Source organism: Lynx canadensis, chromosome D3 (assembly GCF_007474595.2).
Source record: "Lynx canadensis isolate LIC74 chromosome D3, mLynCan4.pri.v2, whole genome shotgun sequence".
Classification (NCBI taxonomy): domain Eukaryota; kingdom Metazoa; phylum Chordata; class Mammalia; order Carnivora; family Felidae; genus Lynx; species Lynx canadensis.
In genome coordinates this window covers 17171021-17194377 of record NC_044314.2, presented here as the reverse complement: position 1 = coordinate 17194377, position 23357 = coordinate 17171021, and the positions used below count along the sequence as shown (strand labels likewise).

Here is a 23357-nt window from a genome sequence, read left to right as displayed (position 1 = left end):
ATAGGAAAATTCTTTGTCTAAGAGTACACCTTTGAGCAGAGTCTCTGCACTGAGGTCAGAAAAGAAACTGTTAAGATATTCATACAAAAAGTTTTCACATATCCCTAAGGTCACCCAAATGACCTTTTTAAGAAACCAAAAGGAAACAATACATCAGCTGAGAAAATTCAGATACAGTTCTTGTTAAGTCCCTGCCTTTCTCTCCTCTTTGGTTTTCCCCTTGCTTGCTCTGATGAGAATTTGTCCTCTTCCTCTTTTTGGTATTTATTTTTGCTTTTTTTTTTAAGCCTTTTCCGCTGTCAGCAAAACAGAACCTAATTTGATGGGAACCCAGTTACTAACATTGCTTGTTTAAATTTGCTCTAAAAGCTAGTTGAATATTATACTCTTTATTTTTGTTGTAACTCAGTACAAGTATGTGGCTTCCTATGCAGTTCATCAATAGCCTTGGCCCGAGTGAGCACTAATAAGTCTACTCTCTGTTGTCTATCAGCCTGTGCTCCTCACTGGAGTTTTCCACATAAAGTAGTACCTCTAAAATGAAATTAAATTAGAACGAGATCTTAATTCGTAAAGCATACAATTTGTTATAATTCTACCATTTCCATAGGTCTTACTTTAATCTTAATCTTTATATCCTCCCTTTAAATCCCCTCTCTCTCTCTTTTTTTTAACAGCAAAGGACAAGGTTGCTCTTTTGATAGGAAATATGAATTACTGGGAACACCCCAAGCTCAAAGCTCCTTTGGTGGATGTGTACGAGTTGACCAACTTGTTAAGACAACTAGATTTCAAAGTTGTTTCGCTGTTGGATCTCACTGAGTATGAGATGCGAAATGCCGTGGATGAATTTTTACTCCTTTTAGACAAAGGAGTTTATGGTAAGATAGTTACAGTCCTGTTTTTATAATTAGCCACTCTTCGTTGCACAAGTTAGGTTAAGCGGTAAAAATCAGAAAATGGTCCGATTTGATCATTGTTGAAGTGAACATGTTGTTGAAGTGAAGGAAGAGTTTTGTTCTTGTAAAGACGATGGATTTGATCTTCGTTCTGTAGCTCCATGTGAATAACTAATTAACTCAGTGTCTTTACTTTAATGTCCCTTGTGAAAACATTTTTGTTCTTATTAGAATAGTTCTTTCCTGTCTTTGGTGATTTTGGTTTTTATTGATAAGAGCTGAAGTACAGTAAAGGTTAATGACCAAATGGCAAATTGTATACTCATATATGTACAGTATTGCTGTGTGTGTGTGTGTGTGTGTGTGTGTGTGTGTGTGTAGTACGAAAGGTAACCGAATGTACGTTCTTTATGTCTGTTTCCTTTTTCTAACTATTTCATGGCATTTTCTAATCCTTTAATGGGAACTGGAATTTAGCAAGGATTTGTTAGTGAATGAAACATATGAAAACAGTTTGTAAACTAAAGCTCTGTACAAACATAGTTAAAGGTGGACCTCCACAAAAATTCTAACAGTAAATTTTTAATCATTTTATTCATTCCCTCATTGAAATATGTTAAGAACACCACATATATGGTAAAGATTTTTTAAAGAGACAGAGTATGTTGTCAGGAGTAAGTAATCTCTTTGGTAACTTACTTTTTTAAATGAGGATAGCCACAAAAGGCAGGCCAGCCGGCGGGCTCATTTGGGCTGTATTTCACAGGGGGTGGGACTGTGATGCAGTGCGATCACATTTGATTGCCAGGGAAGTGGCATTTCCAGGCCTGTTATTAGGCATGCTGGTGATAAATTAAAAGTATCCGTTTGAAAGCTTTTATATCTTTCAAATTATTTTACTTCAGTAATTTCTAAATAGATTAATTTCTAAATTCAGCCTTTTATTTGTAATGAGACTGATATGATGAGGTAAGCTTGGTGGAATTGCTAATGAGGCTCAAAGGATTTTTTAATTTTGTTTTTAGTGTTCATTTATTTTTGAGAGAGAGACAGAGTGCAACTGGGGGAGGGGCAGAGAGAGAGGGAGACACAGAATCCGAAGCAGGCTCCAGGCTCCGAGCTGTCAGCACAGAGCCCAACGCGGGGCTCAAACTCACGAACCGTGAGATCGTGACCTGAGCTGAAGTCGGACGCTCAACCGACTGAGCCACCCAGGCATCCCTCATTCTCATTTCTTACTGAAATTGTCACGTTAGCTTTAAGTCCTTTGTCTAGCTTAAACCAAAACTTTTAATTGCGCCTGTAAAGTAGAAAACCAGAAATATTAAAAAGTTGTGGCAAGAAGAGCTCAGCTTGTGCTGAGGCTTTGCCCCGATACAAAAACACCATCGGGGCGTGTGGGCGGCTCCATTGGTTGAGTGGCCCACTCTCGATTTCAGCTCAGGTCATGGTCTCACGGTTCATGAGTTCATGCCCCACATCAGTCTCTGCACTGACAGCACAGAGCCTGCTTGGAATTCCCTCTCTCCTCTCTGCCCCTCCCCTGCTCGCTTGCTCTCGGCTCTCTAAATAAATAAATAAATGTTAAAGTTTTCTGTTTTGAAGCGTTGTGCGTACCCCAGGCATCAGGCACATCTGATGCAGATGTAAGTGTGGCAGAGGCTTCGCGTCACAGGGCCTTCCTCCTGCACTGTGCCTTCACTCCAGTTGACGGCCTGTGGGGTGGGGGAGGCCAAGGCAGAGCCGTGGGAGTATTTCAGCATGAACGACTTCAGATACGGAAAGCATACGCATCCAGGCTTATGCCCTTTTATATCATGTTGCCCATGGGTTTGTAAAAGAAGCAAAAGTTGCCCCAAAACAAAGTAGGTAACTCACTTTGGAAACATATATAAACCGAAAAAACACCCTCTGAGAACAGAAATAACTGATCTCTACTACATGTCCTCGAAGACAGGTGAAGGTAAAGATTTCTAGTTGTCACACGTAGATGGCTGTGAGAGAGAATAACTGAAATCCCCCCCCCCCCCACACTGTGCCTTCCTGCATTCTCCACCTGCTGCGGTTCAGCTGTGCTTTGGTGGAGAAGGATATTGGAGTCTGGTCAGAATATGGCCAAGTCTCGTTTACCCTGGAGGAGTCGTTCAGTTCAGAGCTGCGTGGTGAGGCGGGGGCTTTAAGTCAGCTCGCTCGTGCTCAGCGCTCCGGCTTTTCTGCTGACTAGTGTGGAACCGTAACTAAGCTATTTAACTTTTATAAGCAAAAAAGGATTTATGAAATGGATAGACTAACTTAACGAAGTGATTGCAGAATAAATAAAGGTAAAATAATTATCCCCGTGCCTGGCACAGTAAAAGTATTACCGGTATAATTTCCTGAATTCCAGTTTGTCTGCATCTTTAGATGCGAGGTTTGAACCAGATAGCATTCCACTCGAGGCCTCAATTAGAGAACCCCAGCTTTCATATGTTTTTATATATTAAGGTTCAGCCTGAGGTTTCATTTGGAAGAAAAAAAAAGGAGTTTTTAAATGATAGTGTAGCGAAGCCATGGAAAACCAGCTCACTGACATTTTATATTTTCTGAGAGTAAAGTTAACTAGAAAGCCAGCAGCAGCTTATAAAGAGACCGTGGAGTATAGCACAGTGGTTGGCCTGGCCAGCATCCAGACTCTGGTTCCGTCACTTATTAGTCATGTGGATTTACATGAACCATTAAACCTCTCAGTGTGTCAGTATTTCCATCTGTAAAAGGTGGGTGATAATATAACCGCCTGGTTACGAGAAATACGAGGATTATAGGAGGTGATAACTATACAACTAAAGCACTTTATTCAGACTGTGTCTGGCACACAGGAAGAGCTATGTAGGCTGACGGTGACAGTGGTGGTGGCAGTGACTGTCCTCGTCAGAGCACCGTGCTAGGTGCGCTGCAGCTCAACTCCGGCGGGACCGTCTGCCGTTTCGGCAATTCTCTTCTCTGTAGGCCAGAATAAATATCTGTAATAAACTATGTCCTTGGAAATCATGTTCCCAAGAAACAGGATTCCCTAAAGGTCTAATGGACAGGATTATATTTCTAACCACATTAAATTTCCTGTCATTTGGGGCGCCTCGGCTGGCGACTCTTGGTCGCAGGGTCGTGAGTTCAAGCCGCATGTTGAGTGTAGAGATTACTTAAATAAGTAAATAAACTTAAAAAAAAATACTTTTGTCATTTTATAAAGATGCCTATTTTGTACCTCTACCCTTTGAGTAAGTAATGCGATAATTGATTAAATTAATTGGCAGTAATAGAGATGGAATTCTTAAAATACAATGATTTGGCCTAGTTTGTTGTACATAAAAATGTTTAATCTCCTGCCATACTATTTGGATGTAGACTTTGATACAAAATGCTTCCACTTTCCGTAAGTCATGTTGGGGCGGAGAAAGGTTTTTTGTTCCTGTAAGTGCCTTAATTTCAATGATTGCCGAGTGGGACGTATGGCATTGAAGTAACGGGCCATGCTTAGGTCTCCCTGGTTGACGGAGCTTAAACCTTCCCTTGAACTTGCTGCTTCTCCCAAGTTACGTCTCGCTAGAGGCAGATGTGTCAAATGATAACAGTGGGGACATTACTCAAGCTGCCTGGTTGGCTGTCTTAAGTAACATCAGTTGTAGAAATGGTACCGTTTCTACTGAAAATCAGACCCTTTATAGAAAGTTCTCTGGATTCAGCTCTCTCCTGATTGGTTTGCATTGTTAATTAATGCATTCAAAAGTATTTACTGAATTCCTTAATATATCCATAGCACAGATAAAGGAATATGCTAGGTGTCGAAGGAGATACAGAAAATAAAGAACATGATTTATACTCTCAAAACTCTAAGTCCCTTAATATAATGAGGAAAAAATTAAAAATGCTTTTTTTGGAGTTGGAACACCTATCAGCTGTATGATTGTAAGCAAATCACTTACCTTTTTCATTTTCTCACCTATAAAATATGGATATAAATCATTTAAACATTGTTACATGGATTAAAATCAGTTCATGTATACGAACGTATTTTCAGAACCGTGAGAAAGCTATACAAACGTGTAAGATTAATGTCTCTTATGAGCATTTTTACCAAAGAAATTAAATATGCATAGAACTGTAAGGTGTCCCTAAAAGCCAGCGTGTGATCATGTGTCAGAGAGTGCTGCCACATGGCTTCCCAGCAGGGAGAGACCAAAGTGTCAGAAAGCTGGAAACCAGGTGATGACCTGCTGAGGGTCCTGAGCGTGAGATAACCCTTGAGGAATTGCCATGATGTGGGTAGATGGGAAGGAGGGAGAGTAACTGAGGCAGAGTCATGAAGGTTACAAATGAGCATACCTTGCTTTGGGAAGCGGTGAACAGACTGATGGGGAAGAGAGTCCCGTTTTGGACACAGGTTTCCCGCTGTGTGAGCGTTCCCAGGCCCAGACAGCCTTTTCTGGTACCTCCGGACACATCTTGCTGACGGATGCACAAGATACATTTGAGATACAACCCAGATGCTCACAGACACAGCTCAGAGGTCTGGCGGTTTGCTGCCGGGATGCTGAGTGTGGATCCTGGGGAAGGAGCCAGCGGTGCCTCTCTCTCTGCTTGGCTGTGTTCTGCCTCCAAATGACTCGCTGCAAACAAACGCTAAATGCCATTTCTGCTTTTTGCCTTTTTTTCATAAAAGCAAAACGTCTCAGGGCTCCTGGGTGGCTCAGTTAAGCGTCCGACTTTGGCTCAGGTCATGATCTCACGGTCCGTGGGTTCGAGACCTGCATCTGGCTCTGTGCTGACAGCTCAGGGCCGGGAGCCTGCTTTGGATTCTGTCTCCCTCTCTCTCTGCCCCTCCCCCGCTCATTCTCTCCTTCCCTCTCTCCCTTCCTCTGTCTCTCTCAAAAATAAATAATCATTAAAAAAAAGTCCTCTTTAGATTCCTTTGGTTAGCAAAACCAGACACTATAATGTGGGTCTCTCTTAAAGGCAGAGTGGCGTGGCACAAACTTTAAAAAAGGGGGGGTGGGGCGCCTGGGTGGCTCAGTCGGTTGAGCGTCCGACTTCGGCTCAGGTCACTATCTCGCGGTTTGTGAGTTCGAGCCCCACGTCGGGCTCTGTGCTGACAGCTCAGAGCCTGGAGCCTGTTTTGGATTCTGTGTCTCCCTCTTTCTCTGACCGCCCCCTGTTCATGCTCTCTCTCTCTCTCTCTGTGTCTCAAAAATAAATAAATGCTAAAAAAAAAAAAAAGTGAGGGGTGCCTGTACTTGATAAAGAAGTATATAAATTCTACTGTTTTGAAACGTACAGTTCGGTGGCTTTAGCATATTCACAGTTTTGCATCAGTCACCTAATTCCAGAACATTTTCATCACCCCAGAAAGAATCTCCACGTCTGTTAGCCGTCACTCGTCATTCCTCTTTGTCCCAAACCCCTGGTAACAGCAGCTTTTCTTTCTATCTTTATGGATTCACCTTTTGGAGCCATTTTGTAGAATGGAATCTTTCTACAAAGATTCGGCTTTTTTCTCTCAGCATAATGTTTTCAAGGTTCGTCCGTGTCATTGCATTACTTTTATGGCTGGATAATCATGGTATGGATGTACCACATTTCCATCCATCAGCCGGTGGACACGTGGGTTGTTGCCTCTGGGTGATATTCTGAATCACACCGCTGTGAACACTCGTGTGCACAAATTTGTGTGGACATAGGTTTTCAGTTCTCTTGGCGATATACACCTTGGACTGCAATTGCTTAATCACATGGGAATTCTGCGTTTAACTTTTTGAGGAACTGCTTAAACTCTTTCCTGACTACATGTTCCCACCAGAAGTAAATGAGGCTTCCAGTTTCTCTCCATCCTTGCCAACACGTGTTCACGCCTGTGTGTTTATTGTAGCTGTCCTAGTAAGCGTGATGTGGGATCTCATTGTTCTGTTTTGCGTTTCGTGTGTTTATTTGTTTGCTATCCTCTTTGGAGAAATGTTTGTTCAGATCCTTTGCCCATTTTTTACTTGGCTATTTGTCTTTTTATGGTCGAATTGAAGAGTTCTTTATGTATTCTAGATACAAGTTGTCCTTATAGATCTACTATTTGCAAGTATTTTCTCTCATTCTTCGGGCTGGCTTTTCGCTCACTCAGTCTTCATTGCTTAGTGAATTACATCCACTCCCTGTGTCACGATTTGCAAGATGCTCGTGTCAGTGCCCCTCTTCTTTCCGGGGATAATTTAATTCCTTGCCAGGCTGGTCTCCTTTCTCTTGGCTGCCATTCCAGGCCCACGCCTGGTTTGTTTCCGTTCCGTAACGTCCCTTGCTCTTTCTCTGGTTTTCCGAGTTGTACCCAGTCTCCCAAGACCACCTGTGGTTGCTTCCCTTCACACCGATTCCTCCGTGCACCTTACTCAGATCATACAAGGTTTCCTTAATCACATAATTTATGATATTTCATTGTATGCTGACTTTCTGTGTTCTTTAACAAGATGAGCAGGTCTGAATGAGTTGCAAGATCCTTGGGGCAGGAACCTTGTCTTCCTTTTCTTTTTCATTTCTTTCATTCAGGACACAGATGAGATAGAATAAACCCACACTGAATACATGAATGTGCCCATTTTGTCATTAGTTTAAATGTTTATTTTCGAGAGAGAGAGAGAGAGAGAGAGAGAGAGAGATTGAGAATTCAAAGCAGGCTCTGTGGATGCGGGGCTCGAACTCAGTGAATCACAAGATCATGACCCGAGGCGAAGTTGGACGCTTAACTCTCTGAGCCACACAGGTGCCCCCCATTTTGTCATTTTTTTTTTACCTGAAATGTTACATATGAAAGAACCGTTTTTTTCACTTTAGTCAGAGTTCAAGAAAAATAGACCTGGGTTCTGCCCTGGAGGACCAAATGGAGCAAGTTGTTCGAAGCTACGTTCTTTGCTCGGAATTGGAGCTGTAGGTGCAGGGAGCAGCTTCTCGGTTGTTCCCCAGCTTGGCGCCTTTTTACTATTAATGTCAGAAAGCCATAGAAAGAAGTCGTCATATCCAGGACGCTGACAGAGCAAAATCAGTGGGCCTTAGAGATTGCGTGCCTAGGGGGATGTATCTTCACAAATATTTCTATCAAATATTTTTATAAGGAAGCCCATACTGATATTTGGGGGTTTTTTTGTTTTTTGTTTTTTGTTTTTTACAGCCAAAACAAACATCTTTTCAAGAAAATGTTCAGAGTCGTTTGGTGCAGTTTTTATAGTATCGTTTCTCAGTAAAGAAATGACTCATCTATGGACTACTAAAATGAATGTAAATTTTAGATTATGAATTCAAGAGACTCTAGATGGAAAATTAATGATATTTATATCTCGTAACGAAAAGAAAAAGTAGTAATGGGGCTCCTGGGTGGCTCAGTCAGTTAAGCATCTGACTCTTGATTTCAGCGCAGGTCATGATCTCACAGTTCATGGGCTTGAGCCCCACATTGGGCTCTGCGCTGACAGCTCAGAGCCTGCTTGGGATTCCCTCCCTCCCTCTCTCTCTGCCTCTCCTCTGCTCTCTCTTACTCTCTCTTAAAATAAACTTAGATCTTTAAAAAAAAAAAAGTAGTAATCCATGAAATCAGATTTTCCTTCCCTTCTTAGAAAAAGCTACATTTAGGGGCACCTGGGTGGCTCAGTCAGTCGAGTGTCCAACTCTTGATTTCAGCTCAGGTCACTATCTCGAGGTTTATGAGATCAAGCGTCACGTGGAGCTTTGTGCTGACAGCATGTGGAGCCTGCTTGGGATTCTCCCTCCCTCCCTCTCTGCCCTACCCCGCCCCTTCAAAATAAATAAATAATCATTTTTTTTATAGACTACGTTTTTATTTTTATAGCCCTTACTAATTATGTATATAAATGCCTGTGGGATTTGTTTTTCCTTTTTTTGCCTACAGAATTTCCTATACTGGATTTAGTAGTTACTAGTCTTCTAAATATGTTTATTTGTTCATCCATTAAAAACTTACTAAGCTCCTGCTGTGTGCCAGGAATCCACAGATAGAGATAATACTGTCCCTGCCCTGGGGGAACTCCTGGTCTCATGGAGAAGACAAACGAGTCAACAAAGAAGTCCTTAGCCTTTTTCTTTTTTATATAACATAAGATAAATCTGCATTCCATATTATACCACTGGTTACAAATATACCATTTTTATGAACTAAAACATACTTCAGGACAGCATCTTGATGTCAGTTTAAAATACAGTATTTGAAGACTGTTGTCGAAATAATTTTCGGTGCAAACTTAGTTAACATTGACTGTGTTTATAGTTGGGTATCTCTTAAATAAGCTTGCATTAACTTGAAGAAAATAAAAGGCTGGGTTTTTTCCACAAGAGTGCTGCATGCATATTCAGAGTGCAATTTAGAGTTAATTTTTACCCCTTTTTTCTCTTTTCCAGGATTATTATATTATGCAGGACATGGTTACGAAAACTTTGGGAACAGCTTTATGGTCCCTGTTGATGCTCCAAATCCATATAGGTCTGAAAACTGTCTCTGTGTACAAAATATACTGAAATTGATGCAAGAAAAGGAAACCGGACTCAACGTGTTCTTGTTGGACATGTGTAGGAAAAGGTAAGCTGTCTGTGTTAAATGAAGCTCATTGGATTGAGGTAAATATCAGCCTTGACAAGTAAATCTAAGGCAAACCTGGGAATTCTAAGAACCACCTAAGCTTGCGAATTTTTTTTTTTTAACGTTAATTTTTTATAGAGAGAGAGAGACAGAGCAAGAGCTGGGGAGGGGCAGAGAGAGAGGGAGACACAGAATCAAAGCAGGCTCCAGGCTCCGAGCTGTCAGCACAGAGCCCGACGCGGGGCTCGAACTCAGGAACCACAAGATCATGACCTGAGCTGACGTTGGAAGCTTAACCGGCTGAGCCACCCAGGCGCCCCAAAGTTGTGAATTTGTAATTACAGATTGAAACTGACCAAGAAGGACACTAGAGGAAAATATATTTTCTCCATGTGTATTTAATGATTTTAACTTTTTTCTTATTTGCTATAGAACAAAAGTGAGGAACTAAAGGGCGTGGGTATTTTTTCTTAATTTTTCTTAATGGTTATTTTTTTAAAAACTCTTTTTTTAATGTTTATTTTTTGAGAGAGAGACAGACAGACAGAGTATGAATGGGGGAGGGGCAGAGAGAGAGGGAGACACAGAATCTGAAGCAGGCTCCAGGCTCTGAGCTGTCAGCCCAGAGCCCGCCCGGCTCGGGGCTCGAACTCATAAACCGTGAAATCATGACCTGAGCCGAAGTCAGACATTTAACTCTGAGCCACCCAGGCGCCCCAAGGGCATGGGTATTTATTCACACTCCAGAAGGTTCAGCTCTTCAGAATAGTCTCTCAGTTATTCCTCCAGGAACTGACAGAAAGAACACCCGTGGTCAGGTGGGGGCTTCTGTCAGTCCTGGTCTCGCAGATACAGAAAGTGTAGCCGAACCACATGTTTGAAGCTTCAGATCCCAGTTGTTGGCCACTGTGTTACTAAGGAATAGAACCAGTGATTATTCCTCTCAGAAATAGAGTTTGTGCTTGCTCAGCATTTACCAATCAAAAACCAATGCCAGAGTTCAGATGTTGGTCCTGTTTAAAGCTAAGCAGAGAAAGGATGTGGCCATCTGCCCTCTCAGCAGCATAGGAGCCCTGGATTATTTTGGGTAAATATGTGGCTGATTCGATAAAGGAATTTTGAATCTATAATTTTAAGTCATATGTAATACAACAGTGTTATATTTTCCATTATATTATTAAAGCTCTCCAAAATGCTGTTTAACTTTTTTCACATTTGTATCTGTCCTTCTCCCTCCTCCCTTTTATGTAGAAATGACTATGATGACACCATCCCGATCTTGGATGCACTAAAAGTCACCGCCAACATTGTGTTTGGATACGCCACGTAAGGAAATTTTATATTTATGTTCAAGATGCCTTCATTTTTCATGACTTCTTTTTGATTATAGATTAGAAGCCTAGACAGATCCATAGAAATGTAGGCATAAATTTTCCTCTTTGATATCCTCGATACGAAGTTTTAAATAATTGACTTTAGCACCTCCTATCCTGACATCTTCTTTTCACTAAGCACCAGAGCATTTAGTTCCTGCTTAAAGATTAACTGTTTAATTAAGATGTCATGCAGGAGGCTGAGAAGCAAATGAAGCTCGTCCGTATTTATGCAAGCCCATGTGGCAAGTGTTTCCTTTCTTTTTGTTTTAATTTGTCTTTTTGCTGTTTTTTAAGGTGTCAAGGGGCAGAAGCTTTTGAAATCCAGCATTCTGGGTTGGCAAATGGAATTTTCATGAAATTTTTAAAAGATAGATTATTAGAAGACAAGAAAATTACTGTGTTACTGGATGAAGTTGCAGAAGGTAAAATAAATAAAGAGAAAGCTACTCAGGGTCCTCTGGTAATTATTTTCTTCCTACTATTACTGTGCAGGTTTGGAATTAGTATTTATTTTATAAAAAACAAAAATTTAGGCAGTGTTCAGCAACACTCCATTTAATTTCCAACCCCCCCCTTCCTCATTCCTTATTGACTTGGCTTTATGCCCTCTGCTCAGCATGACTTGAGCCGCGGCGCTGATCGCAGGCAAGACTGTGGAATCGGTGAAGTTTCATTCTCCGAGTTGTGTGCCTCGTTTCTGTGCCTCATGCCTGGTGCTGCCCCGTCTGCTTGTTTGCAGAAACCTGGTCCTGAGAGCATCCTCTCCGAGGATTAGAGATACAGCCTTACAGAAATTTTGAGGCCTGGTGGAAAAGGCTGGGTTCGTTTTTTTCTTGATGCACTTAATGGTTTTTAAATTCTGCTTTCGGGGTGCTGGGTGGCTCAGTCAGTTAAGCATCTGACCTTGGCTCAGGTCACGATCTCGCAGTTCCGTGAGTTGGAGCCCCACATCGGGCTCTGTGCTGACAACTCAGAGCCTGGAGCCTGCTTCGGATTCTGTGTCTCCCTCTCTCCCTCCCTCCCTCCCTCCTTCTCTCTCTCTCTCTCTCTCTCTCTCTCTCTCAGAAATAAAGAAAAAAAATTTTTTAATTAAATAGTAAAAGTCATACCAAAAAACAGTTCTTTTGCAAACCAGCCCATGAGAAATGGAGTTTCTTGGGTGTTCCAAAGATGGCAGGTTGAGTATCAGCTATGTGAGAGTTACCCTAAGAGCCATGAGTCACTTTTATTTTCATGTTTTTATCAGTGCAGATCTTGTAGCTGGGTCACCTGACTTCGCCATCTTCCCATGTAACATAGACAGCCAGAGCTTTGGACCTCCTCCTGCCATCCTGCTTCAGCCAGAAAAGTCTGCTTTTATCTGCTTTATATATGAGGCTTCTGTTTCAGAATAGATTCTTCTATTTAAGAATCTTAGTTTTGGGGCACCTGGGTGGTTAAGCGTCACGCTTCAGCTCAGGTCATGATCTCACTCTGCGTTCGAGCCCTGCATTGGGCTCTGTGCAGATAGCTCAGAGCCTGGAGCCTGCTTCAGATTCTGTGTCTCCCTCTCTCTCTCTGCCCCTCCCCCCCCCAAAAAAACAAGTAAACATTTAAAAAAATTTATTTTAAGAATCTTAGTTTTACCTCTTTTTTTCCAGATAAGTAACTACTTTCCCAAGACCAGATACTATTAGTTTATAACTTTATTAACAATAATATATAGAGATGTAGGAGAAATAATTTGTTCATATTAAATAATATATAGCTTTGTAAGTTTAAATTGAGATTTATCAATAATCATAAGTCTTTGTCTAAAATAGGTTGGATGAAAACACATTGTGGCATAACTTTTTTGTTAAGTTCAAAACCTAAAACATTGGCATATACTACTTACCAATGCCTGTGTTTGAGTGAAAATTAAAATATGCATGGTAGGGGCTCCTGGGTGGCTCAGTCAGTGAAGTGTCTGACTTGATTTGGGCTCAGATCATGATCTCATGGTTCTTGGGATCGAGCCCCGTGTCGGGTGTGGAGCCTGCTTGGAATTCATTCTCTCTCTCTCTCTCTCTCCCTCTCTCTCTCTCTCTCTCAAAATAAAGATATCTGAGGTGTAGATGGCACGGGACCTTAACTTTCTCGTAGATAAATAGTCATTTGTTTACTAATTGCGTGTATTTCCCAACAGAGTGCAGACATAAAATCAGGACTACTCTTTCAGTAAACAAATATACTTTCAGTTCTTTGTGAATTTTAAGGTTTAAGGTATTAGGGATTTGGCAATAGAATTATAGAAGATAAAAGTTAAAAGGGCCTTTAGAAGTGGGCTGGTCCAACATTTAAAAAAAATTTTTGAGGGGGGCGTCTGGGTGGCTCATTTGGTTAAGTGTCTGACTTCGGCTCAGGTCATGATCTCACAGTTCATGGGTTTGAGCCCCACGTCCAGCTCTATGCTGACAGCTCAGAGCCTGGACCCCACTTCGGATTCTGTGTCTCCCTCTCGCTCTCTGCCCTTCCCCCACTCATGTTCTCTTTCTGTCTCCCTCTCGCTCTCTCTCTCTCTCTCTCTCTCACATCTGTTTGCTCATTACTTTGACCCGTTCCTGGCACATAGTAGGTGTTCAGTAAATACTTGTTGAGTGAATAAGTGATAGATACTAAGAATATAACCTGATTTTCAGGAGAGTTCTTGGCCTAAGTATTTAAAACATAACATAATGAAAAGATTGTGGTCTTAATACTTATTTCTTATCTTTTAGACATGGGTAAGTGTCACCTTACCAAAGGCAAACAGGCTCTGGAGATTCGGAGCAGCTTGTCTGAAAAGAGAGCACTTACTGACCCAATACAGGGAACAGCATATTCTGCGGAATCTCTGGTGCGGAATCTGCAGTGGGCCAAGGCACACGGTACGGTGATGGCTGCTTTTTGTGATGTTGTTCTATAATGTGCTTGTATTAAATCATGAAGGAGGTTTTTTCCTCCTGGATAAATTGTTTTCTTCTCAACTTTGTAGTGAAAACATTTTAGCGTGGTGGGCAAACCCAAGACCAAACAATCTACCTAATATACAGTCCCTTAGACTTGATCATATTCTGAGCTGCTGGAAGTGTGCTGTTTGAAAAATCAGACAGGCCTGGGTTCTGATTCTGTCCCTGCCCCTTGGTAAGCATGTTGTCTATCAATGGGGACAAGAAATAACACTTGCTACGGTTGTTGATGTTGAAGGAGGTCGCACGTGTAAAGAGACAAGCATACTAGTCAGCAAATACTATGTGCTCATAAATATTACTGGGCATTCGCTCTCTCTGACTCTTGAAGCAGCGAGTTGGTGAGCAGGAGAAAGAGGGAGTGGAAATCATATCTACAACATAATGAATTACTACTGGTAATTCTGTGTGTTTAGTGAAAAAGTAAGTTTAAATCATTGACAGATGAAGATTTTGGATTTGCTACGAGTCTTTTCCTCTAAAAAAGACCTAGGAGCATCTGGATGACTCAGTCGGTTAAGTGTCCGACTTCAGCTCGAGTCATGATCTCACAGTTTGTGAGTTCGAGCCCTGCATCTGGCCTTCTCCTGTCAGCACGGAGCCTGCTTGGGATCCTCTGTCCCCCTCCCCTCTCTACTCACACTTGCTTGCTTTCTCAAAAAAATAAATAAACAAACATTAAAAAGTAATAATAAAGATTAAAAACTCTAAACAACAATAGCAGAATCACGGTGGTAAAGATCAACAGTGAAAAGAGAAAAAACAAAACAAAACAAAAAACCCTTTTATAAAATGAAACTGAGGAAGTATCTCTTTACTTGGTGGATGAGATGCTGCCCAATTCATAAATCGCCTAATGAGGCCAATTAGATTTTCAAATTAAAAAAAAAAAGTTTAGAAGTGTCTGGTCCAGTATTTTCCTGTTTGCTCATTACTTATACCACACCTGGCACATAGTAGGTGTTCAGTAAAATAGTTATTGAGTGAGTCTGTGTTACTGAGACTATAACCTGATTTGCAGGAAGTTTTGGGCCCAAATATTTAAAAAAAAATTTTTTTTTCAACGTTTTTTATTTATTTTGGGGACAGAGAGAGACAGAGCATGAACGGGGGAGGGGCAGAGAGAGAGGGAGACACATAATCGGAAACAGGCTCCAGGCTCCGAGCCATCAGCCCAGAGCCCGACGCAGGGCTCGAACTCACGGACCACGAGATCGTGACCTGGCTGAAGTCGGACGCTTAACTGACTGCGCCACCCAGGCGCCCCAGGCCCAAATATTTTAAAACATCATGAGAAGATTGTGGTCTTAAAAAAATACTTATTTCTTATCTTTTACACATGGATATATGTCATCTTACCAAAGGCAAACAGGCTCTAGAGGGTCAGAGTAGCTTGTGTGAAAAGAGAGCACTGTTTTTGGTAACAGGTTTGGTATTTTTTATGTTAAAGAGTTCATGCAAAGGGCGCCTGGGTGGCTCAGTCGGTTAAGTGTCCGACTCCAGCTCAGGTCATGATCTCACGGTTCATGAGTTCGAGTCCCACATCGGGCTCCGTGCTGACAGCTCAGAGCCTGGAGCCTGCTTCGGATTCTGTGTCTCCCTCTCTCTCTCTGCCCCTCCCCTGCTTGCACTCTCTCTGTCTCTCTCTCTCTCTCAAAAATAAAATAAAACATTTAAAAATAATTTAAAAAGTTCTTACAAAATGGTAAAAGGAAAAACATTAAGACTCCCTTAATCACTCGCCGAAGGATGCAAATTCAACAATATACACAGTTGAGAATATATTGATAATTAAGAAACAAATATAAAAATGGTAAACTTAAGTAGTAATGAGAGAAAACAAAATTAAAACTATGATAGTGTAGTTTTTCCTTTTTAATCTCCTCAACTGGGTAAACATTTTGAAAATTAATGTTCATTTTGGAAATTGTATGGTCAAATCTATAGTCTACGTGAGTGGAGAATGTCACATGTGTGAGGAACCGTCCAGCAGCTGTATCTAAAGCATTAAGTACATGTATATAAGAAATATTAACTGTGGTAGAAAAACAATAAAATCCAGAAATACTATAGATATTCAAGAATAGTGGAGTTGTTCAAAGTAGCAAACTATTCAGCAACATTATGCTTATTGAAAACTATTTTCATGAAGATTGAGGCAGCAGTGAAAATTTACAAGTTGTATGGATACTTTTGGTTACCACTGTCAAAATTATATATGCAGAGGGACAAGAACTGTCAGGAAATAGTAAATGCAAGGCTTTTATTTGCCTGACCAACCAGCAGAATATGGGGCTTTTTTTCCTCTTTCTGTAAGTGTATGCATGTGTGTTTATGTGTCTTTGAACAATGTGTTAGTTACAGAACCTTTCTGAGTAAAAACAAAAGCCCTGTTTTGCCCTTAAAGAATATTTATCTGTCGCTCATCATCAGAAAACTTACCGAGCACTCCTCAAATGATTATTTACAAGTTGTTCTTTTTGTTCTTTTTCAGAACTCCCAGAAAGTATGTGCCTTAAATTTCAGTGCGGCGTCCAGATTCAGTTAGGGTTTGCCGCAGAGTTCTCCAACGTCATGATAATCTACACAAGCATAGTCCACAAGCCGCCCGACGTAGTAATGTGCGATGCCTATGTCACAGATTTTCCTCTCGTAAGTCCCCCCTTTCTTCTTTGGTTCAAAATATACCGATTACAGCCTCACTTACTAATAACTAAACATTTGGAAACTTCATGGTAAAGTTAAAGGAAATGTAAATACCTGTATATTCCATTTATGTAAATACTTATTTGTGTTTTAGTGACAGTAGTCATAATATTTAAAAACTAATCACCAAAAATATCCTAAATGTCAAATTTCACCCAGGAAAGAAGCCTTTAATTTCCCTTACCCTAAGTAGAATATCAAATACGAAGGAATAAAATTTGTTATTCTTATGTCAAAAATAATTTCCTTTTAAAAACTACTGTTAATTAAAGTCTTATGGTAGTATATTGGAAGCACAGAAATTTGTTTTTCCATAAATTAAGATACAGTATGTATTTTGTGTCAGCCTAAAGAAGCCAATAAATAGTATCCCTCTTTCCTACACGAGTTTAGTAAATTGAGAAGTAAGCAAGGTGCAAGACAAATCCAGAGCATCACCTTTGGTATTGACAAAAGCTTCAAGGAGGACATTGCTTAGTGTGAGAGCAGATGTTCCAGCACTGAAGCCCAGAATTAGATAGGTCTCTCTACCAGCCCCGGCAGCTTTCTGGGCATTGGTCAGGGCAGAACCTGAGGCCTTCTCCCTGGAGTTCCAGAACAGATCTCCCGCCCTCAGCCAGGAGTTGTCTCTTAGAGAAGAAAAGGGAAGGGCTGTCTGTGTCTTGTCCGTTTATTGTTTCTAGATAACCCCCTGCACCTGCCCAAAAGTGATGAATAGAAGGACGAGAATCCAGGAGTCACACACTAATGGGGCTTGGATGTGAAAGGAAGCTTGGAGTGGGTGAAGAAGTGTCTCTAGGGATAGTTTGGAAGTCATTGTCCTTGCACAGCTAACTTTTTAAGCATATGTGTGCAGAATTTAGAATTCCTATTGTACTCTAGAGTGTTGTCTTTATTGTTTGTTTAGTCCTGGATGAGAGTTTACCTACTCAGCCAAAATTCGTAAGAGAGAAATACCTGTTCAGATATTTTATTGTCATGGACAGTGTTGTGAGTCTCACTGATTTCATTAACAACGCCTGCTACTTTTCACAGGACTTAGACATTGATCCAAAAGCTGCAAACAAAGGGACGCCTGAGGAAACTGGCAGCTATTTGGTATCAAAGGATCTCCCCAAGCAGTGCCTCTATACTCGGCTCAGTTCACTGCAAAAATTAAAGGTTATTACTTTTCCTGTTTGTAACTGCTAATCTTATGAAAGTGAAAACTCATTTTGGCGTGTGACGGTTGTATCGCTTTATAGACTGCTGCTTCATTGAGTGTTAAATTGAAGTAGAGATACGTGATACACAGTCTTATCAGTGACCCCCCTTCCGCGTGGTGTTCTGTCCCTGCTAATGGCCTGAAGATGTTCACATGAGAGTGTATGTGATGGAAAAGAGGGGTGCCTGGGTCTCAGTTGGTTAAGCATCCAACTCTTGATTTTGGCTCAGGTCGTGATCTCACAGTTTGTGAGATCTGTTCAAGTCCCCGTGCTGACAGCATGGAACCTGCTTGGGATTCTTCCTCTCTCTTTGTCTGTCTGTCTGTCTCTCTCTGCCCCTCTTCTGCATGTGTGTGCTCTCTCTCTCTCAAATAAACATTTAAAACAAAAAAGTTAGAGATACAGAGCATAGTCTGCTTTTAAATATCTTTGCATCTTTGAATAATCATTTTCTAGTTGGAACAACAGATACAAACTATCGTCATCCTGTTCATAGCTAATCTTCTTCAGTCTCCTTTGTCTGTGAAATAAGCCTGTGATCTGATGCAGTTATACTTTTCCACCTGTGACCATGGATTATTATCTCATAATACTTTTTAAAACAGCTAAACTTTTGGCCTGGGTGTAAAGCCAGGTTTTCTCCTTAAAGGACCGTTCTCCCATCTCCACCAGTTGGGTAAGTTTCCCAAGCCCCACTGCTTGGAAAACACCTTTAAACTATTCCTCCAGAATACAGTACAAGGTCTCTGTGATTCTGACTACCGTCAGTAGTAAGTACTAGAATTCTGCCAATTCAAAGTATCGAATGAAGGAAAGGGAACATGATTATAGCCGGCGTTGCTTAGTATAGGGAAGGTGTAAACGGGCCTTGAGGATTGGAAGCTGGGAAAGGGGAGTGACAGTGGATTTTGTTGTGTGGTCCTGTGCGTATTTGTAGATGTCAGTGATACTCTGAGACTGATGTGCTCTCACAGTTGATAAAAATAACTTTATTCCTGTTCCTTTTCAGGAACATCTAATCTTCACAGTGTGTGTGTCGTATCAGTACTCAGGACTGGAAGATACTGTAGAGGAGAAGCAGGAAGTAAACGTTGGGAAACCCCTCATTGCTAAACTGGACATTCACCGGGGTTTGGGAAGGAAGACTTGCTTCCAGACGTGTGTCATGTGTAACGGCCCTTACCAGAGCCCTGCGTCCACCTCGACGGGGGCTGGACAGTATCACTCGTCTCAAGACTCCTTCCACGCTCTTTACCATTCGCATCTTGGTAACTCAAGCAGCGTTTTGCCGTCAGATAGTTGTCATTGCAGCCGGACCGCGGATGCATTTATCTCAAGTCCCCATTCCCACCGCGACTCGTGTCGCTTTGGGAGAAGTAATGTGCCAGTAGAGACAACGGATGAGATGCCGTTCAGTCTCTCTGACGGGCTCCGAATTTCAGACAAGTGACCTCCTTGTGTTTGAAAGCTGCCATAATGACTACACGCCTCCTGTGCTACGGGACCGACAGGAAGTGAGGTGTGACGAAAAAACAAATACATTTTTGTAGAGAGAGAGGATTAATAGTGGCTATTTCATGGCAAACCCAGGACCTTGAGATGTTGGAATTATATTATTTAGCCACAGACTTCCTCTTCCTCTTCTTGTAAGATTTGGTGAATTGGTTGGCTTGTTCTGTAAGAATGAAGTGTGGATGTGCTTAGAACAAAAGTATTTTCATTTTGAGCACTCGGGAGCGACAACAGTAGGAATGACATTATTGTTGAAGAAGTCCTTGTATTTTTAGAATGAGGAAAAAAAACCTTGGTGATCATCAGGCTTAACCTCGTTTTATCGGTGGGAGAAACAGATTGTGGCATCTTGTTGAAGTGAGAGCTGACACCAGAACTGAGATCTCCAGATTTCTATTCCAGTGTTTATTCCACTACATACTGCCTTCCTGACAGGTTCTGAGACAGGTATTATTTTTGTAGATAGATTTAAAGATAATATGTAAATATGCATGTGTGTATATAGCCTAGTAATGTGCAAACTTTAATTTGTGATTATATGACTTTACTACGAATGTCTGTTAACAGGTTTGTATCTAAATCTTCTGTAAACAGGCTGAAAGTTCTTGTTCCTAAGGTCGTGAAAGCACGAGAGGTGATGAAATGTTTGTCTCTGTTAGAGCAAGACAGCAGGACAGTTCTGCCACTGGAGAATCCTGGCCAGCTGCTTATCTGAATCCTACAGACACTGGATATGTCTTCCTCGATAACATTAATTTTCTTAGTGAATTGTACTGGCCTTGAGAGATCATCTTACCACTGTTGGTTCTACCGAAAGCAAGTGAAAAAGACAACTGCCAATAACCAAGATACTGAATTCATAACTTTAAAACGTGCCACAAAGAAAATACCAAGCCCAGATGGCTTCACTGCTGTATTCTACCAAAAATTTAAAGAATTAGCACCAATCCTTTGCAAATTCTCCCCAAAAAATGGAAGTGAGAACACTTCCCAAGTCATCTTATGAGGCCAGTATTCCCCTGATACAAAACCAGTGAAGACATCACAAGAAAACTACAGATCAGTATCTGTTCTGAATATAGACTCAAAAGTCATCAACAAAATACTAGCAAAGTGAATCTAGCAACATATAAAAAGGATTTTACACCATGACTAAGTAAGATTTATCCCAGGAATTCAAGGTTGGTTTAACATCCAAAGTTCAATGTCATATGCAGATGCTTCTCGTTAGTCACAGCATTCACCTTATGCACATTATTTCCATTCCATAAAGTCACTGTGGATACTGAATTAGTGAATACAGAGCGATTGCTCCTAGGGGAAGTGTGTGTGTATATACATACCTCAAATAGATTACAATCTTAAATCCTGAAGACAATTTATCCTGGTACATATTGTTTTATTTTCAAAAGAGAAAACGAAGTTTAGAAATATTAAGTGACTTGCCTGAAGCCACCCCACTAATAATTGCCAGAGTTGGGATTCATACTAGCCCCAGAACCAGAACTTTTTTGCACTGCACTGCACTCCCCCTGCCCCCTCATCTTCTGGTCACGTCTGGGGGGACCTGGAACAGGAAGGCAAAGCATTGCCTTGTTCAGCTCCACGGAGAACACGCACATCAGGAAGCTCTAAATTTCGTGTGTCTGCAGATGCCTGTGAATGATCATAGAAGTGCTAACAGTTTTGAGGTGGGGATTACAAACAAGTTTAGATATAAATTGGTAAATTCATAAATATAGAATCGAAAATAATGAGGATCAATGCTACCATGTTCATAAAGGACTAAATTACCACGTTGACTTAATTGTCTTCATAGTTGCAGGAAGAGCTTTGAAAAACTCAGCACCCTTTCATGATAAAAATAGTCAACAAACTAGGAATAAGAGGGAAACTTCTCAACATGATATAAAGAACATCTACAAAAACCCCACACCTAACATCATTAATGGCAACAGACTAAATGCTGAATGTTCTCTCCCCAAAATCAGGACTAAGACAAGGATGTTTTTTCTCACCACTTCTATTCAACATTGTACTTGAGTTTCTAGCCAGAGAAATCAGTCAAGAAAAAGAAATAAAAGTCAACCATATTGGAAAAGAAGTAAAACTATGTATTCACAGATTATATAAACTTGTTTTGTAGAAAATTCTAAGAAATTCATTTAAAAACTAAATGAGCTCAATAAAATTTTAAAAATTAAAAAAAATACACAACTTATGCTCAATAAAAAAACATCATTGTAAAAAAATAAAATAAAATAAAATAAAAACTGCATGAGCTCACCAGACCACAGGATAGATACAAGATCAATATACAAAGATCAGTTTTGTTTCCATATCAGCAGTGAATGTTCTGAAATTGAGATTTTTTTTATTTCTATTTACAATAGCATCAAGGTGAACAAAAACTACACAACATTGTTGAAATTAAGACCTAAATAAATGGAAATTCATTTTTGTTCATGGATTGGAAGACTTTACATTGTTAAGATAAAAATGCTCCCAGAATGCTCCAGAGTCCGTGCAATTCCCATTAAAACCCCTGCTGGCTTATTTGCAGAAACTGACAAACTGATAAAATTCATATGGAAAATTACAAAAGCCAAAACAATCATGAAGAAGAGCAAGGTTGGAAGACTGACACTTAACCAATTTCAAAACTTACTACAAAGCTACAGTAACCAAGGCAATGTGGTACTGGCATAAGGATAAACATGGGTTTCGGGAACATAAAATATAACTGAGGATCCAGAAATCAACAACGTTTATGAACAATTGATTTTTCACAAGTGTGCCAATAGCATTCAATAAGGAAGAGTAATCTTTTCAACAAAAAGTCCCAGGACAACTGTATCACAAAGCGCTAAAGGACCATCATCTTACACAAATTTCAGCCCCAGATGGATCGTATACCTAAATCTAAATGGATCATATACCTAAACTATAAAATTGACAAGAAAACATACCAGTAAATCTTCCATTTCTTATACACAGCACCAAATGCACAAGCAACAAGGGGAAAAAATTGGGACTTCCTCAAAATGAACTTCAATGTTTTAAGGGACACCATCAAATGAAAAGACAACCCACAGAATGGCAGCAAATTTTTGAAATTATGCCTGATAAGGTACTTATATCCCGAATACATAAAGGACTTTTGTAATAATAATGTACTAGTGCTTAATTATGGTTACTGTAGAGCAGAAACCAATGAATTGCCCAATGGGCTTTCTGTGATGATGGAAGCGGTCTATGTGTAAGCTCCTGACATCATAGCTTCTCGGCCCGTGTGGTGATTGAGCAAATGAAATACAGCTGGGAGCTCCTGTATTCAGCTGTGCAGGTGTTCTGTATATTTGAATTTTTGAAAGCATGTATTTATACTTTTAAAACATTTTTTAAAGTAACAGAGCTGTGTAGTTTTTGTCTTTTCTATCGGCCATACTTTTATTTTCCTTGACCTCTTATACGCCAGTCGCTCTGTAACCTTAGCGTAGGATTTTATACATCAGTAGCATTTAGGAGGGGTAACCCATTGATGCCATTGCAACGTGAGCGAGAGATTAGGAAGGCAAGGCTCACCTAAATCCAAAGCTAATACTTGATTCTGGGGAAGGGGAGATTTTCTGGAAAGTAACTTAAAAATTACAAAGTAGCAATTATAAGTTACGTGTTTTTAAAAAAAATTTTTTAATGTTTATTTTTTGAGAGAGAGAGGGAGCACGAACGGGGAAGGGGCAGAGAGAGAGGGAGACACAGTATCCCAAGCAGGCTCCAGGCTCCGAGCTGTCAGCACACAGCCCGACGCAGGGCTCAAACCCACAAACCGCGAGATCATGACCTGAGTCGAAGTCGGCCACTTAACTGACTGATCCACGCAGGCGCCCCTAAGTTACATATGTTTTCTAGTAAAAAAAAAAAAAAAAAAAAAAAATAACACCTGGATCGTTGAATATAAAACATTAAAGTATTATTCATCTAAAGGTGAACAGACCAAATAGGCAGAGCCTCGAGAAAGAAAATCTTTAAAGCATACTGACAGAGAAAAGGGAATAGACCTTTCCTTTTCCCCTACTGTTGCTACTTTG

The 23357-nt window shown here is 40.6% G+C and overlaps 1 protein-coding gene across 3 annotated transcripts in view; it reads left to right on the top strand.

Annotated features, from left to right (window-relative positions):
- The window catches only part of MALT1 (MALT1 paracaspase), a 63395-nt gene extending 40717 nt beyond the window's left edge, over positions 1–22678 (top strand). For 2 of the 3 annotated variants that reach the window (XM_030292350.1, XM_030292349.1), the window contains 8 exons: positions 678–881; positions 9321–9498; positions 10750–10824; positions 11169–11296; positions 13613–13762; positions 16338–16495; positions 17585–17710; positions 18764–22678. In XM_030292350.1, coding sequence (XP_030148210.1) covers positions 678–881; positions 9321–9498; positions 10750–10824; positions 11169–11296; positions 13613–13762; positions 16338–16495; positions 17585–17710; positions 18764–19204 — 1460 coding nt within the window. In that variant the 3' untranslated portion in view covers positions 19205–22678. The remainder of the gene's footprint in view (positions 1–677; positions 882–9320; positions 9499–10749; positions 10825–11168; positions 11297–13612; positions 13763–16337; positions 16496–17584; positions 17711–18763) is intronic. The other variant, XR_003963932.1, reaches the window with a different exon arrangement.
- Positions 22679–23357: the final 679 nt, after the last annotated feature.